This window comes from Carettochelys insculpta, chromosome 16 (genome assembly GCF_033958435.1).
Source record: "Carettochelys insculpta isolate YL-2023 chromosome 16, ASM3395843v1, whole genome shotgun sequence".
Taxonomy (NCBI): Eukaryota; Metazoa; Chordata; order Testudines; family Carettochelyidae; genus Carettochelys; species Carettochelys insculpta.
In genome coordinates this window covers 17969757-17985713 of record NC_134152.1, presented here as the reverse complement: position 1 = coordinate 17985713, position 15957 = coordinate 17969757, and the positions used below count along the sequence as shown (strand labels likewise).

At 43.1% G+C, this 15957-nt stretch overlaps 1 protein-coding gene across 3 annotated transcripts in view; it reads left to right on the top strand.

The window, feature by feature from the left end:
- SNX29 (sorting nexin 29) overlaps positions 1-15957 on the top strand; it is a 487403-nt gene that overhangs the window by 407679 nt on the left and 63767 nt on the right. Inside the window, exon 21 of one of the 3 annotated variants that reach the window (XM_075010434.1) lies at positions 6998-7230. The exons of the other annotated variants lie outside the window; for them this stretch is intronic. Coding sequence (XP_074866535.1) covers positions 6998-7052 — 55 coding nt within the window. The 3' untranslated portion in view covers positions 7053-7230. Of the gene's footprint in view, positions 1-6997; positions 7231-15957 lie in introns of those variants that run through there. 3 annotated transcript variants of the gene reach the window in all.

Here is a 15957-nt window from a genome sequence, read left to right as displayed (position 1 = left end):
CTGCAATCTCCAAGGTGGTGCTGCAGAAGGACTTGGTATGGTAACTCCTGCACCAATATTCAGCTAAGACAGAGGTGTCTTAGACTCTCCAGTAAAACTTAGCAAGTTGATGAAGCCAGCTCCATTGACACCAATCAAGGTCCTGCCTTTTTCAACCCCAGTAGCCTCAATGACAGGGCCTTCAGTTGTCAGACAATGTGGCCAACACTGCCTCAGTCCTCTCAGGTGCCAAGCCCCATTTCACTGGACTTTCCATAGCTCTAGATAGTGGACATTGTCCTGCCCTTGACCTCAGACAAATTCAAGTCTTCCCAGGGACTCATCCAGATAACAATAACAAAGTCCCCCATTGCTCAGAGTAGACCACCCGCCTCTTTCCCACCAGTCCTCATCCACAAGAAGTCTGGCAATGATGGCCCACCCACACCGGCACATACATCCCACTGGACCCAGAGGCCTGGCACTGCTCACCTAAGTGCTGCTGGTCTAACTTGTGATTCTAGCCTAACTCTCAGCAAAAATCCCACCGTCCAGCCTCTTGCAGCTGTTCCCACATAAGAGTGTCTATGCACAGTTAAATCTGGTCCAGGTCTGGATCTAACTCAAGGTCCCTGTCTTCTCAGCACTTCCAGAGATTATGGCACCATGTCTCCCACTACCGCTCAGATGTCAGCCACCGTTCTGGGAGGTATACCACACAGAGCCATGCTCATCCATCTCAGCATCAGTCTCCTCAGCACCAGTCCATACTGGATTACCAGCCAGTGCTCCAGAACTGCTCCTTGACACAGCAATGCCAGCACCAGTCCAAGTCCCAGCCTTGCTTGCATTCCCAATGTTGTTCACCATTCTGACACTGATCAACATCTCAGCACTGCTTAGAGTTGTCTTCCTAGAGGAGGTTCAGGCCACAGTCCCTGGCACCACCAAGAAACCATACACTAGCACCAGATGACACATTACTGCTAGCCAGTTCAACCCACTATAGCCTTCTCATTGCACTTCAACTTCACTTTCCTTGTGCAGTGGTGGGACATCAGATGCTTTGGATCACTCAATGTTGGCAGTTCCCAAACTCTCCCAGGACATTAGTGGCAGTTCTGGACTCTATGAGCTTTCTACGAAGCCCAGGATACCTTTCCAGTGAAGCCATTGCCAGCTCCATCAGGGTACTGTGCCCCTGAGGTGACGGTCAGCCAACCACCTTGCCCAATGCCAATGCTGAGCACCTTACTGCCTCCTGCTACTTGAGCAGCCTCACTGGTCCTCAGGCAGCACCAACAGGGTAAAAACATGCCCTGCCTCTAGTCTCATCCTCTTTCACTCCAGATGATGCAGTAGCTGGCACATCCATGAAGAGACCTCCACCCAGTGACTACAGGGCACTGCAGGACCTTGTCCAGATGATGGCTATGAACCTCAACCTCCAGGTGCAGAAAGTCATTGAGCAGAAACATCCCATGGTGGATATCCTGGCACCAGAGGATCCATCTCAAGTAGCATTTCTCATTATTAAGACAATATAAAACACCACCAAAACCATCTGGCAGACCCTCATCTCTCTCAGGGAGACAGAGCGCAAATAATTTGTCCCAGTCAAAGGTTTTGATTCCCTAGTGTTGGAGCCAGTAAATGAAAAAGAATGTCAGGGACATAAGGCCCTGGCACTTAAGGGGCATTAAAAGACTTGACTTACTTGGACACAAGATTATGCCAGCGGGATTAGGGAGGGTGGTCACAATAGCTAAGCAGTGTGTTTTCCTTATCCCGTATGGCTTAATGTTCCTTAAGTTTAAGGAACTCTTGTCCCAGGATTCCTGCAATGAATTTGCCACCTTGGTAGCCGTTGCCCGCATTTCCCTCCAGCTTTTTGCAGGATGCAGTGCACTCTGTGGCCTGTGGCCTCTCATCAGGGATCATGATGCATCACAGTGTTTGGCTTCAGGCTTCTGGTCTTCTGCTGGAGGTTCATCCAACCATCCAGGCCTTCCTGTTCGACAATACTTGTCTCTTTGCAGAGCAGACCAATTCCTGTTTGCATAGCCTCATGGATATCTCCCCTTTTTTCTTGAATTGCCTGTCTCATTTCCTCTACACGATGGAAATGGGATATTCTATCTTGTTCTACCCTCTCGCCCACTTCCTCTCATCCCCACTTCACATCCCTTTTCAGGGACCATTTTCACAAACACCTCTTGCTACAGGAGGTGCAGGAACACCTAGGCTTGGGGACAGAGGATTTTTCTCAGGAGCTCAGAGGCAGAGGATTCTACTCCCATTACTTCCTTAGCCCCAAAGCAAAGTGTGTGGGGGGGGCTGCTGCCCATCTTGTATCTCCAAGAACTCAGCAAATTCACGTCCAGCCAGAAGTTCATTATGCTCTCACAGAGCTCCATCATTACTTTCATAAAGCCATCAAAGAAATCCACATGCAGTACTTAGCTTCATGGTAAGCAATGTCCAGTACCAATTCAGAGCCCTCCCATTTGGGCTGTCCATGGCACTGTGCATCTTCACCCAGTGCATTTCCATGGTGGCAACCTTCCTCCATCACCACTGTTTTCAGAGTTACCTATATATGGACAATTGGCTCCTGAGAGGCTGGTCTTACCAGCTGGTGTAAACTAACATATTGGGGACTGCTGAACAATCAACCTTTATCCATACACAGAACACAGAATTTATAGGGGCAGTCCAGGACACCACTAAAGCAGAAGTGTTCCTACCAGAATTACAGTTTGCAATCATAATACAATTGATGAAATCTATATCTAGTTTCTCCATGACCAAAGCCAGGCAGTGCCTCAATTTCATGGGCTATATGGTGGCCTGTATGTATTCCATTTCATTCATTGAGCTCCATCTCAGATCTCTGCAGTCATGGCTAGCGCCAGTATACCAACCAAATCCCAGCAGTATCATCATGGTGGTGACACTCCCTTGCCGCATCTTGGTGATGATTTATTAGTGGCTGGACCCTCAAAAAATGTGGGTTGGGATTCCTTTCCACTCACCATAGCCCACAATTGTTGTTGTCATTGACACATCCACTTTGGGCTGTGTCATGTAACACAGTAGCAGGCCTCAGAGAGCAAGAGTGGAAGCTTCCATTCCTGTGACACAACGAAGTTCCCATCCCTGGGTGTTACAGTCTGCTGCACACTCGCTCCCCATAAACATAAGCACAAGAGAGCCATATCATCTCCTGACATCTGTGTTTAGACATGGGAACCTAGAGAAACCAGTAACCAGGGCAACCTTAGCTTTAGCCCTGTGAGAATGTTAAAAGTGACATTAAGCCAATATGTGCACACCCAGTCAACAGTTAAGAGATAAAATCACTGTGAGGTCCTACCCCTAGCTGAGTTTCACCAGGGACTCTCCACCTCAGGGGTTCCTCAGCCGTTCTTCCACCTGAAGCAACAAGTGCTTTGGGACAGGAACTCCCTGTGGCAGAAAGGGATGTAAGCATGCCAACTAGCCTCTTGTCCAGACCCATACATCTTGTTGTATTTTTGCTTGCTAGTGTGTACCTTGTGAATAATTTGCAGTAACTTGTAGTAGGTACTTAACTTGGAGTAGTACTTAATTAGGTACAGTTATCCCTAATCGGCTCTGTGTTGAAGTGAATCCCATGATCCTGTCAGTCCTTCGCCTGTGAGTTGACAGGCTGAGGCGCACACCTCAGAGCTCTCGCAACCCAGGCACTTTCCATATCAATGCCCACAAACTCAGGGCAGTCCGTCTAGCATGCCAGGCATTCCTGCCTCATTTCCAGTATCAATGTGTGGCATTTATGACAGACAGTATAACTGCCTTGTTTTATATCAACAAGCAAGGCGCAATCCAGACATTACTTCTCTGCCAGGAAGTCCTTCATGTTTGGGAGTTAGAGGCATTGTTCCTACCTGGAATCCAGAAACAGATAGAAGATTGCCTCAGCAGGAGATTCTACACCCATGCGTAGTCGATTCAACTGGATATCATCCACATACTCTTCTGGACTGGGGTTTCCCCAGATCAATCTCTTTGTGACCTATGCCAACAAGAAAAGTCCCCAGTTTTGCTCCTTGAGGAATTATAGCCTGGGATTACTGTTAATTCTTTCCTGGTCTTAGGGAGTGGCTTTCTGCAGTACACATTTCTACTGGTGCACAAGGTGCTCCTCAGGATTCTCCAGGACAAGGTGGACGTCCTTCTGGTGGCCCAGGCATGGCCATTCTAGTGCTGTTACCCCACACTGCTGGACCTGTCAATTTAACTGCCAGTTCAGCTGCCCTCCCCTAGATGTCCTCACCCAGGACCATGGGTGCATCACTCTACCTGACAGCCTGGAGGCTTCGTGGTTGAACCAAGCAGAGTGGGCCTGTTCAGAGCAGGTTAGACTTGTACTCCTTAGCAGCAGCAAACCTTCCATTAGAGCCACGTATCTGGCAAAGTGGAAATAATTCAAGTACTGGTGCTCCCAGTGCTGCACCAACTCCACTTCTGCATCCATTCCTGCTGTGCTGGAGTATGTCATGTCACTTAAACACAAAGGGCTAGTGACTTCTTCCCTTAAAGTACACCTGGCACCTATATTGATCTTCCATTTGGGAGAAGCAAGTCTGTTTGTCTTTGTGAGCCCCCTGGAACCAAGGACTGGTTGGGTTCACAGGATCGTTTATAGAGTGCCATACCAACATCACTCTGCAGACTGCAGAGCAGACCCAGTGGGTTGTCACTAGGGTAAAAATTTACAACAGCCATGCAATGTGCATATACCTAACTGGAATAGATGTGAGCAACACATCTCAAAGAACAACAATAACAAGGAGAGTAACCATTTTTCCCTGAGCCCAGGCTAACAATACCATTAGTGGTAATATTTTTGGTTCTCTAAAAATGAAAGTTTCACTGTCCTTGCAATGAGTCTTTGTCTATTAAAAATGAAGACTCTGCACAAGGTTGTAGTTCTTGACTTTGCAGATAACAGGCTAACCTGTTGAGCAACAAGCTCATTTTCTCCAGAGTAGCAAAATTAGGAAGCTCTTCATGTATGCATCCTCTACAGAGGTGCCTAAGGGAAGTGTTGGACTCAAACTAATGAGTTCTCCCTCTTTCTCTTCAACTTGGCACATACTTCCCCAAGCGATTAAAACTTTTATCCCTGCAATACAGCGTGTCTTAATAGCTGCCCAGAGTTGAATTAACCAGAGAATGCAGTCATGAATCCTTATCAGAGTTTATTTGTCAGCATTCAAAATCTTTGACACCTCCTTCTTTTTTTCCCCCAACAATAAATATCAAACTTGTCTTGTAGTCAAAGTGTTTATTGGCTCCTATTCGATTGATCAGATTTCAAGATCAGATTTCTTTATCTTTCATCTTTTAGAGGTGTTTTCTTTTTTAAGCTTTTTGGTTTAAGTAATGCCTACACTTTGTGAATTGACCCAGCAAAAGCCCTACATAGACCAGCTATTCAGATTATTGCCTCCATAATCTAAAATAGTTCACTTACCTAGCAAGTATGCAACACCCTAAAGAAAGTAAATGAAATTCCCATTTCAACCCAGAGCCATCAATAAGTGGATCCAGTATAGAACAAGACCCATCCATAAATAACCTAAAAATCTTCTCCCCATATTACTGTGCTCTGTTAGCATTTCAGAGAACTGGAAAGTACATATTGTCTACTGTAGCTGCATTTTTTTTCATTATTGTGTTATACTATGAGGAATTGCTTATTCCTTCAGTGGCAGTACTGAGTGAGTGTATCTAAATAGTCAGTGCAACCATAGAGATTTCTTCTCTATAAATTGATATCCTGGGACTTGTCTAGTCCATACAGTATTATTAATATTAATTCTTAGATGGGTAGCCATGTTAGTCTATCTCTGCAAAAACAAGGATGAGTCCTGTGGCACTTTAAAGACTAACAGATTTGTCTGAGATAGCTTATGCCTAAATAAATCTGTTAATCTTTTAGGTGTTATAAGACTCCTCGTTGTTCTTAATATCAATAGCATTCAAAGTCCAAAGAGCCATTAAATTGGAGATGTCTCCTGAGTCTGAATACAGTGCTAAACATGCTGAGTTGCAGAAATTGGTGGGGTCAAAGTATAACTAAATAGAGCTCAGAATGGCAATTTTTATTCAGAAATAGTAATATCCATAGTTATTAATATTTTGTCAAAGAAGAACAAAGCTATGGACACATTTTTGCATGTTTGTTGAAAGGATAAGCAATAGAAAAGATTAAGCAGGATTGAACAGAATAAACAAGTCATCAGAATGCATATGGATATTTAGAGTTTTATCAGTGATATTTTTTATCATTTCATCCCGCTTGGTCTTCTGTTTTTCCTCAAATAGTTCAGTTAATATTTTAGAAGAGGGGGGCAGTGAGTTTTTCCATTTCTCCTCTTTTTTTTTTTCCATTCCTGTCAACTTCATTTCTGTAGCTTATGTTTATTTTTGTATTTGTGGGCCTCGATCCTGTAAGGCAATCTAAGTGGGTGATCCTCACTTTGCCCGTATATCCCTCCATTGAATTTAAGTTGGCCTCGTTCAGGTTTAGAGGTCTGTCCACACTCTCAGTTTGCTTCTAGGACTGGGACTAGCATGATGATGTATATCACACTGAGATTTAAATGGGTATTTCTCTTTGTTTAGTTTCAGCAGTTTGGGGTACTTTCTTAGACTTTAGGAAGAGGAATTTGGGTGGTATATCTCTTCAGTAATTCCTACAAGAGACCAAAAGTCCTTCAGTTTGGAACAATGCCATAAGTCATCCAGGACAGCATTTTGATGAGAACTTTGTTTCTCTGTCATTTGGTAAAACTGGAATGTGAAAATGGCTAATCAAAATTTCTCATTCATATTCCCTTCAGGAAGGGGAACCTGTGTTACTCATAGTCATTTCAGTTTTCCGGAGAAATTACCTGGTTCATCTCTCTTCCCCCCTTACTGATCTTCCCATCTCCCTTCATCTCATGTTGTCGATATTTCCTTGCAGGCCCACCCATGGAGGAGGTAAAGGAGGCAATTGCCCAGGGATCCAGGAGATTTAAAGGATCCTGGATTACCTAGGCAGGCAGCAGAGTTCCTAGACATGTGCGGGGTGGATGATACCCGCAGCGGAGAAGGCAGCTGGGCAGACTTGTGGAAACAACAGCCTGTGCAGGTGCAGTCATGCCCAAATGTCAGCTAGATCATGTCCATATGGGTGGAGCTTGCATATGCATGAGGACCCACTGACTGTTCTGCCCTGGGCCCAGACTTGCTCTCACTGGGCTTATTGCCCTGCAACACTTTATGGAAAAATAGCACATATAGTGTTCTATTTTTTTATATTCTAACAGAAATCTAATTATTTGTCTTACATAATCCTCTACAGAGGAAAACTCTCATTTGAAATAGCTCCAATTCTCATGTTTTTCTTAACGAATAACTGTAGGATGATACAAAATCCCTGTCATAACTTTTATTGTTCTTGCAATTGTGGAAATACTTTAGTTTCATGTTGTTAAACAAATTTCTTATTTCTTATATAATTTAATCACACGCATACCCAGCTTTTCTTATGTCATTTGATAAATGAGGTATAACATTCTGAGATTTTGACATGATGATCAGTTCTGAAGTATCTCTTTTTCATATGTTCCCATATTTTCAACTCATTAAAACTGGAATATTTCCTGTGAATGTTTTCTGATTTGTTTGACCAAAAACAGATAAGCCATGTGATATAAGCCATGTAACCATTTGATCTCATCTTTGTTCCAGTACATCATAAAAATTAAGTGGATTGCACAGTGATATAACTGAATACGGCAAAGCTATATATCTGGTGTTTTTCAAGAACTGAAGTAGTTTATTTTATTATTGGTTTCTTCCATAAGATTGTTGAGATGTTTATCAAATTAGCTCTTCTGTGTCTTGCAGGCATTGTTACAAAAGCAGGTTTGGTGTTGATGAATTATGTTTGTAAGATCAAATTAAAAAAAATCATTTTTCTTTTATACTCAGAGGCAAAAAATATGTTGTCACGCTTCAGGAGTGATAAAGGCTGAACTCCTGCAGTGAGACATACACAGGCAGTCCTTAGGCCCATATGGAGCTTGAGTATTCTCAGTGCTATATCAGAGCCTTAATTTATATTATTATAATTTTGAACTTCTTGATTACTGTCAGTGCTACAGATTGTCCTCTGCTTTTGTCCATCAGAGTCCATCTTACTGCAGCACTATTCTTTGTTCCTAACTGCATTTTTAATATTTTTGTACAAATCCTTTTCCCCCAGTTCTGCTAGGCATAGAGCAGCCACTTAGATGACTTGTACAGTAGTTTAGAAAATACCTCTGCATTTAAACAAAGATGCATGTGGATTTTAGCAAATGAATGGGCAAATCCCTTTCTAGAAGCCATTTGTTTCTAACACATCACAGGCAGCCCCACTTTCCATAATTAAGTTCACATTTTCTGAAAGAAACCTGTATGCTTTTAAGTTTCTTGTTTTCAGAAGATTCCAAAAAGTTGTCTTGTTTAAAACTGTACTGAATAGTGCACTTGAACTATGTGCTGTAATCATATAAAACACGTTGGCTACATCTACACTTGCACAATACATTGAAATAGTCTATTTCAACGTAAGAACATCGAAATGGGCTACTTCAACATGTATCACCTACACATCCTCCAGAGCTGGTGCCATCGACGTTCAATGTTGAAAGGAGCCTCCCTGGAAGGAAATGCGGAGTGTCCACACACACACAAGCGCTCCCCGTTGAAATTAGGGGCCAGCAAAGCCCCAAGCCACTCCCTTAAAGGGCCCCTCCCAGACACACTCGGCCTGCACAGCACGAGATCCACAGAGCTGACAACCGTTTGCAGACCCTGTGCACATAGCATGGACCCCCAGCTGCAGCAGCAGCAGCAGCCAGAAGCCCTGGGCTAAGGGCTGCTGCACGTGGCGACCATAGAGCTCGCTAGGGGCTGGACAGAGCGTCTCTCAACCCCTCAGCTGATGGCCACCATGGAGGACCCCGCTATTTCAATGTAGCAGGACGCGGATTGTCTACACACGCCCTACTTCAATGTTGAATGTTGAAGTAGGGCACTGTTCCAATCTTTGGATAGGAATAGTGATTTCAACGTCTCGCTGCCTAACGTTGATTTCTACGTCAAAATAGCTCATGGCACGTGTACACACGACACGTACTATTTCGACATTGTGCCAGCTACTTCGAAGTAGCCGGCTAGTGCAGATGCACCTCTTATGTCAGGAGGTATATTTTCCTGGTGATAGAGAGAATTTGAACTTTTGGAAGCTAAGACTCCTGTGAATTTCTTGATACCTTCTCCTACCTTTACATTACACCGAAAAAACTTCTATAGCATTCAGGTCACTATTGCAGAGTATAGCCATAGTGGTTTGAAGCTAATCCATACTTCTTTTTAAATGTATGCAGTATTTTAAGGCTGCAGTGTCCAAGACATTCACCACTCACCACATGTGGTGAATAGGACACTGCATTGTGGCAAATATGGGAGTGGCCAAGCCTCATGTAGCTCTTGGAGCCTTTAAATGCGACTCCTCCTGCGAGCTGCATGTGGGGTGTGTCATCCACCCACTCTGTGCGTGCTCCCCACCACTTGGTGAAACAAGTGCATGGCGGCGGCAGCTCCGGTGAGTAACCAGCATTGAATTAGAACGGGACAGAGGTGATGGTGCCTGGCTCTGGGGGAGGGGGAGGGTATTTATTTAAAGGGGGTACTGAGAGTGTGTGGCTCTGGGGGAGCTTGGATCTGGGGGAGGGGGAGTGCATTTATTTAGATATTTATTTAATAATGTGGAAAATACAACAACCACAAGGGTGGCGATCTTTGAATTCCTATTGGACACTGCTGTTTTAAGGCATTTTTGTGCTGAAGTATGTTAACATCCAGGATAAATAAAATTCAAAGCTTTTTTTCCCTGTGTTATGCTTATGGTTTTTTTATATATAGAATCAGTCCTTCAGATCTAGTCTTAAAGAAACACCTGACCTTGTCACAGTTTCTGATCAAAGACACCTCACATAACATGCTTGAGTGAATGTTGCTTGCTCTTGCTGGTATTCTATCAAACTAGCATTAAGTAGATGCATAATACTGCAAGTTTTTTCATTATAAAATCTCTCATTTGATATTACAGCTTAGTGTAAGGCAAAAATCCATTTCAGTTGCAAGCAATATGACTTTTAAAGTAGATTAGCATCTAAATAACTACAATAAGACTTAGCTCTGCAGAGTTAATTGCTATGAATTGTTCAACAATCCTCACGAATAGTTAAATCATGGGTATTTATGAATATATTCCCATCAAGTAGATTCAGTCAAGCTTCTCTGTATGCAAAGCTACCTTTACAGGGCTCATGAAGGCAATAATTTAGCACATAAAGTACTTACACGCTCTCCAGCCAAGAGTTGGGAACACTCGAGGGCTTATCAGCTTTCACAGTTGCCCTGTGAGTAAGATTGAAATGCTTGCTTCGTGTTGTATCAGGAAAAAAAACAACAAAATCAGGCAATGCTGGCACTATGTATATACATTTCTTGACATGTAGCAAGAAAAGTATGTGGCTCTTGTATTTACAAATATACTAGCAGTGCTCTAGAGAGTGCTTTTACTTTGAGGTCTTTAGGGCAAAAATTTAAAGCTAGATAGTTACTAATAAGATTCTAAATCAAGTAGGGGAAACGTACTCGGTGTCTATCTCTTTTTTTTTTTCCACTGTAAACGGAAGGAACTAGAAATAAAATGAAAACAAAAAAAAATGATATTCAGTATTACAGCAAACTTCTTACAGGGCTCCTCAAGGTGCCATCTTAAAACTTGGTATTAAGTGTAATGTTTTTGCTACAAGTGTGTCTTTTAGATTCTTTTCCCTCTCCTTTTTCAAATTAGGGGCTGTGCCCCCTGGGAAAGTGAGAATGCCACTTTGCCTATTATGAAAATAAGTGCTGCACCTAAGCTTGTTTTTTCTGTATTCAATACTGTGCATAAAGCTTGCCCATCAGCTTGTACAGTGTGTCTATCATGCGGCCTGACACATCATACTCCTACTTAAGAAAAATCAGGCCCATCCTGAGTTGTGATAAATCATCGTGTTTAGTTGTATACAATGGTCAATTGCTTTTTGTGTATGTTTATGTTGGTTGTGACCCCAGGCATTATAACATGGGCTTTTTTTTTTTAGTTTTCTCTTCTAGTAATAAAGGGGATTAGTCATAAAAGACAGACCAGTCAGGAGAAATGAATGGTTGTCATTCCTGGCAAAACATGTTTCTCTCTCTTTATCCTGTTCCCCTTGCTAGTAAATGAACACAGCAGTATCCCTGCCTCTGGCAGGAAGGATTTTTTGTAGCCCATGTAGATTACTGCTGTAACATGCTTATCTTCTAGCAGTCTAGGAGTAGGTTAAATTTTTTCTCTAAAATAGAACATTCAATCAGGTAAAGTTTTGGGTCATTACAGCAGTGATCCTGTTTCCTTGGTAACAACCAGGTGACATGCACTTTTGTGTTTAAAACTGAACGTTTTAGACATCTAGTCATTCCTGTGTGCAGGTGTCTCTCAAACTCTGTTTACAAATATGGGCTCCATAGCCAATAAAGAAAGATACATTTTTTGAGAGTGGATTGAATAGGGAGAATATTATGAGCAACTCCTCTTTGGTTTGCTTACAATTCAAGAATAAATTGGAATAAAAACCTTGAAATATTTTTATATCTATTTACAATCTGATTTTCATTTCCTTTCCACAGCTGGATCTCTGTTTTCTGTTTTCCTCTTCTGACAACCTGTTCTAGAATCTTTGCTGACTTTTGCATGTGAGGCAATAATGTCAGTATTGCCAGCATCAAGAAATGAAAAATCATGAGTTGAACCTAGAGGCATTGTGTGGATGCTGCAGGGCTGGAGCATCCACAGGGAAAAATTAGTAGGTGCTCTGCACCCACAGGTAATGTTGAAGACCAAGGACCACAAATGCAATGACTGGCAAGTGGTTCCCCAGTTAATTTAACATAGAAGCAGCATTAGATGGGGTTTAAAATTAAATAAAAGTAGCTGAAGTATGAAATACTTTGTAAGCATGTTTGAATTATCCAGAGTAGTGATCTATCTGAGCACTGCTTTTTGACGTCAGTTTAGAATAATGAAGAAGATTATTACAGTGTGAGGGAGCTGTTTGGCATTTGGTTCCTCACAGCTGCAACCTAGTGATGTTACATGTGGCTATTGTCAATTTGATCTCATAGCACCATGCCAGAAGTGCTCTGTAGAGCACATAATAACTGAGTCTTGTTATATGGCCCGCATTCCATGTCATATTTGAAAGCCAAGGTCCCTCTCTGAAAGTCTCTTGTTTGGAAGGATTGCCCAGCAGTCCTTTCCCTCACTACTAGTGGTAGCAAAGTGAGACTCAAGAACTTCTGCAGCATTATTTATGTCTTTTTCTGCTCATGTATTTGCACCCCAGATACTCTGTACTTTTCAAATCTCTATTTTCTCCGAACTCTCACTGCCCCCACTTTGCCTTGTGTTTGTTTCCCTCATCTTCACCTCTTCTCTCCTTATCTCATTCTTCCTTTTGTTTTCTTAAGTGTGTCTCTTGAACAACTAATTTACTATTTCTAAGAACAAACCAACAAAGTTGGGAGTCTCTCTGAAAGTGTGTGTTCCCCACACCAGCCCTGAAAGAGATAAGGAAGCTCAGAAAAGACTAATTAGTGTGATAGCCCCACATTAAGGAATTAGGCTGGAGGAGCAGCGCTTGATTAGAGGATGAATGTGTTATGCAATTTTGGCTATATTAGCAGAGGACTCATGACTGGGAATAAGGAGTTGAATTTTCTCTCTATATGGCATTGGCTAGACCAGTGGTTCCCAATTTTTTCAGTAACACAGCACCCTTCAATAAGACAATTCCATGGCACACCCTCTTTTTTCAGCTGAATCAAATGTTCATAAGTGTCGCATTTACTTACATTTACTATGGTTACAGTCTTACTGGAAAGGTTTGCAACGTAGTAGTGCATACAACAAGCTAAACAAGGATCAAATGCATTAATGTTTCAAAACCACCATAGACATTGTCTTACACAGTGAGCACAGACACATTTTCAAATCTCCTCAATGCCATGCTAGGGATGTTGAATAAAAAAGTAACCACTGAAAGCAGGCTGCTCTCCCCTCCCCTCCCCTCCAGCCCATTGGAGCCAGGACATGGCATTTAAACCATGTCCCAGTTCCAACAGGCTACCTCCCTCCTTCCGTCCCCCTTGCCAGAGCTCCCCTCCAGCTTGTTCAAACCGGGAAACAGCACTTTAGCTGCCTCCCAGAGTGAATGATGTCCTGTGGGGTCAGCATTTCCCCTCATGGTGGTTCTGCAAAGAGCCACTGTGATTGGGGGAGGGTGGAATTGACAAACCCAGTGCCAGTTGGGACTCAGGCAGTCTTGAGGCCCAGCTGGTGCGGGGTCATCAGTCACCCCCAACCCTCCGTGGTGGCTCTGCAAAGAGCCACAGCAAGAGGAAATTGACAAATTCAGCCATGGCACACTGGTTGAAAACCGCTGGGTTAGACTGATTGTAGAATTATGTATGCAGGAATATCTTTGGAAGGAGATTGAAAATTTGGAGAGTGCAGAAAAAATGCCACACATGGTGCAAAGACTGGAAAAAAATGGGGAAGTTTACTTTAGCTCAGTGGTTCTCAACCATGAGTATGCAGAGGTCTTCCTGGGAATACTTCGGTTTATCTAGATATTTGCCTAGTTGTACAACTAGTTGCATAAAAAGCACCAGTAGGGTCAGTAAATACTAAAATTGTGTATTGACATTGACTCATTTATATTGATCAATGTACTATAAACTAAAATGTGCATACAGGCTTGACTCGCTTGGTCCAACATCCTCGGAACCTGACCAGTCCAAATGGAGGGAGTTTGCTGGACCACAGAAGATTAATTCCAGTTCCTGTGCTCAGCTCCACCCTCAGATCTGGCCACCAGCCCCCAAACTGGCTCCACTTCCAGCCCCAGTTGACTGGGCCTTCATCCTCAGCTGGCTGCTGGCCCCACTGCTGCTGGCCCTGGCCTGGCTTCTGGCTGCCTGCCCAGCTTAAGCCCTCTACCCCACTGTCACCGGCTCCACTCAGGGCTGTACTGCCACCAACCGCAGATGGACTCTCAAATGCTGCCCACCCACCTTTCCTGGGCTGCCAGACGCGTCTGTCAGTCTGTCTCACTCGGGCTGTGTGATCTGACTGCGGTCCTGTCTGCCAACCCTGGATGGGCTGCAGCCCTGCTGCCACCTGCACTGGCTGGATTCCAGACCCTGGCAGGGCTCCCAGCCACAGAGCCTCTTGCTGTCTGAGTCCCAGCTGCCAGAACTCGGTGGTCCAGTTGCTGAGCCTGGGAGTCATGGGTTGTACAGGTTCAACCTGTACAGTATTTGTAGTCCAACTGATGTATTTTATAATTACATGGTAAAAATGTAACCAATTTTTTCTATTATACTGTTCTCTGACATTTTTCTGTTTTTAGGTCTGATATTATAAGCAATGAGGGTGGAAAGGTACGTAAGACAGATCAGACTTCTGAAAGTAGAACAGTAGTCTGAAAAGGTTGAGAGCCTCTGGTTTTATTTTTCTTAAAAAAGACTGTTTGGTTTATTTTAAAAAAGATTGAGAGGTGAGTGGATTACAGTGTAAGAATGCTTTCCTGGGCAGAAGATGCTGGGTACTAATGGGCTCTTTAATCCAGCAAAGAATGACAAAACAAGAGCCAATGACTGGAAGATATGCAGAAGTTCAGAGTAGATGGACTAATGTTCTGTGCTTCGAGTGCTTGCTTGTATTTGTTCGAGTTAGATGTATGTGCACATGTGTGCATGGGTGTCAGAAAGTTTTCCCTAGCAACTACCCAGCCAGGTTGTCCAGGTAGCCCCCTGGAATGGCACCTATGTGAAGCCTATGTATGACCCAGGCAACTCAGCACCCCTCTGTTCTCTTCTTACAGCTTGCGGTGGCTGTTCCATTTTTGTAATGAAGTACCTGTTGCTGTGCCACAATTCCCTAGCTCCTTCCATGTAAATAGATGTAAATAGCTGTGTTTAGTATAACCATTGTTTTGGTTCAGTTAGTTTTGTCAGGCAGGGAAGGTATTAAGTTTACAACTTGCATTCAGTGAACAACAATATATATGCCTGTCCTTTTTGCACAAGCACTAATTATGTCAAAGTAGGTTCTCCAAATACAGGGTGTTCACATGTATATCTCCCCACTTAGCACTCAGTGTCATTCTGGATAACAGCCCATTAAGTGTGGTTCAGCAGTTCTGTCACCTTGGATCTACTGTCACCACAAACCTATCCACAGACGAAGAACTGAACATCAGAATCAGGAAGGCAGCGACTATTTTTGGCAGACTTACAAAAAGTGCCTGGAACAATCCTAAGCTGACAGTGAAAACAAAGATACTAATCTAACAGGCATGTGTATTGAGTGTCCTGCTATATGGTTCTAAGAAATGGACCACCTACTCAAACCAAGAGAAAAAAAATGAACAGCTTCCATCTTTGCTGCTGCGGAGAATGATGAATATCAACTGGCAAGATAAAGTTTCAAATGTAGATTTTCTGTCAAGATCTGGCATATGCAGCCTCATAGCAATGCTCAACAGTAGAAGACTTACATTGGCTTGGTCATGTGAGAAGAATGGGTGAGGAATGTCTTCCCAAAGAAATCCTCTTCAGTGAACTGAAGCTAAGATTCAAGGATGCACGCAAAAACACCATGAAAAAGTTCAACATCAGTCCAAAATCCTGGGAATCTACATCGAAATACCTGGTGAAGACTGCTGTGACAGGGCACATCATCCTTTGCTAGTATATGTGCAAGCCATGCAAAAGAACTTTGTCTTAGAAGGA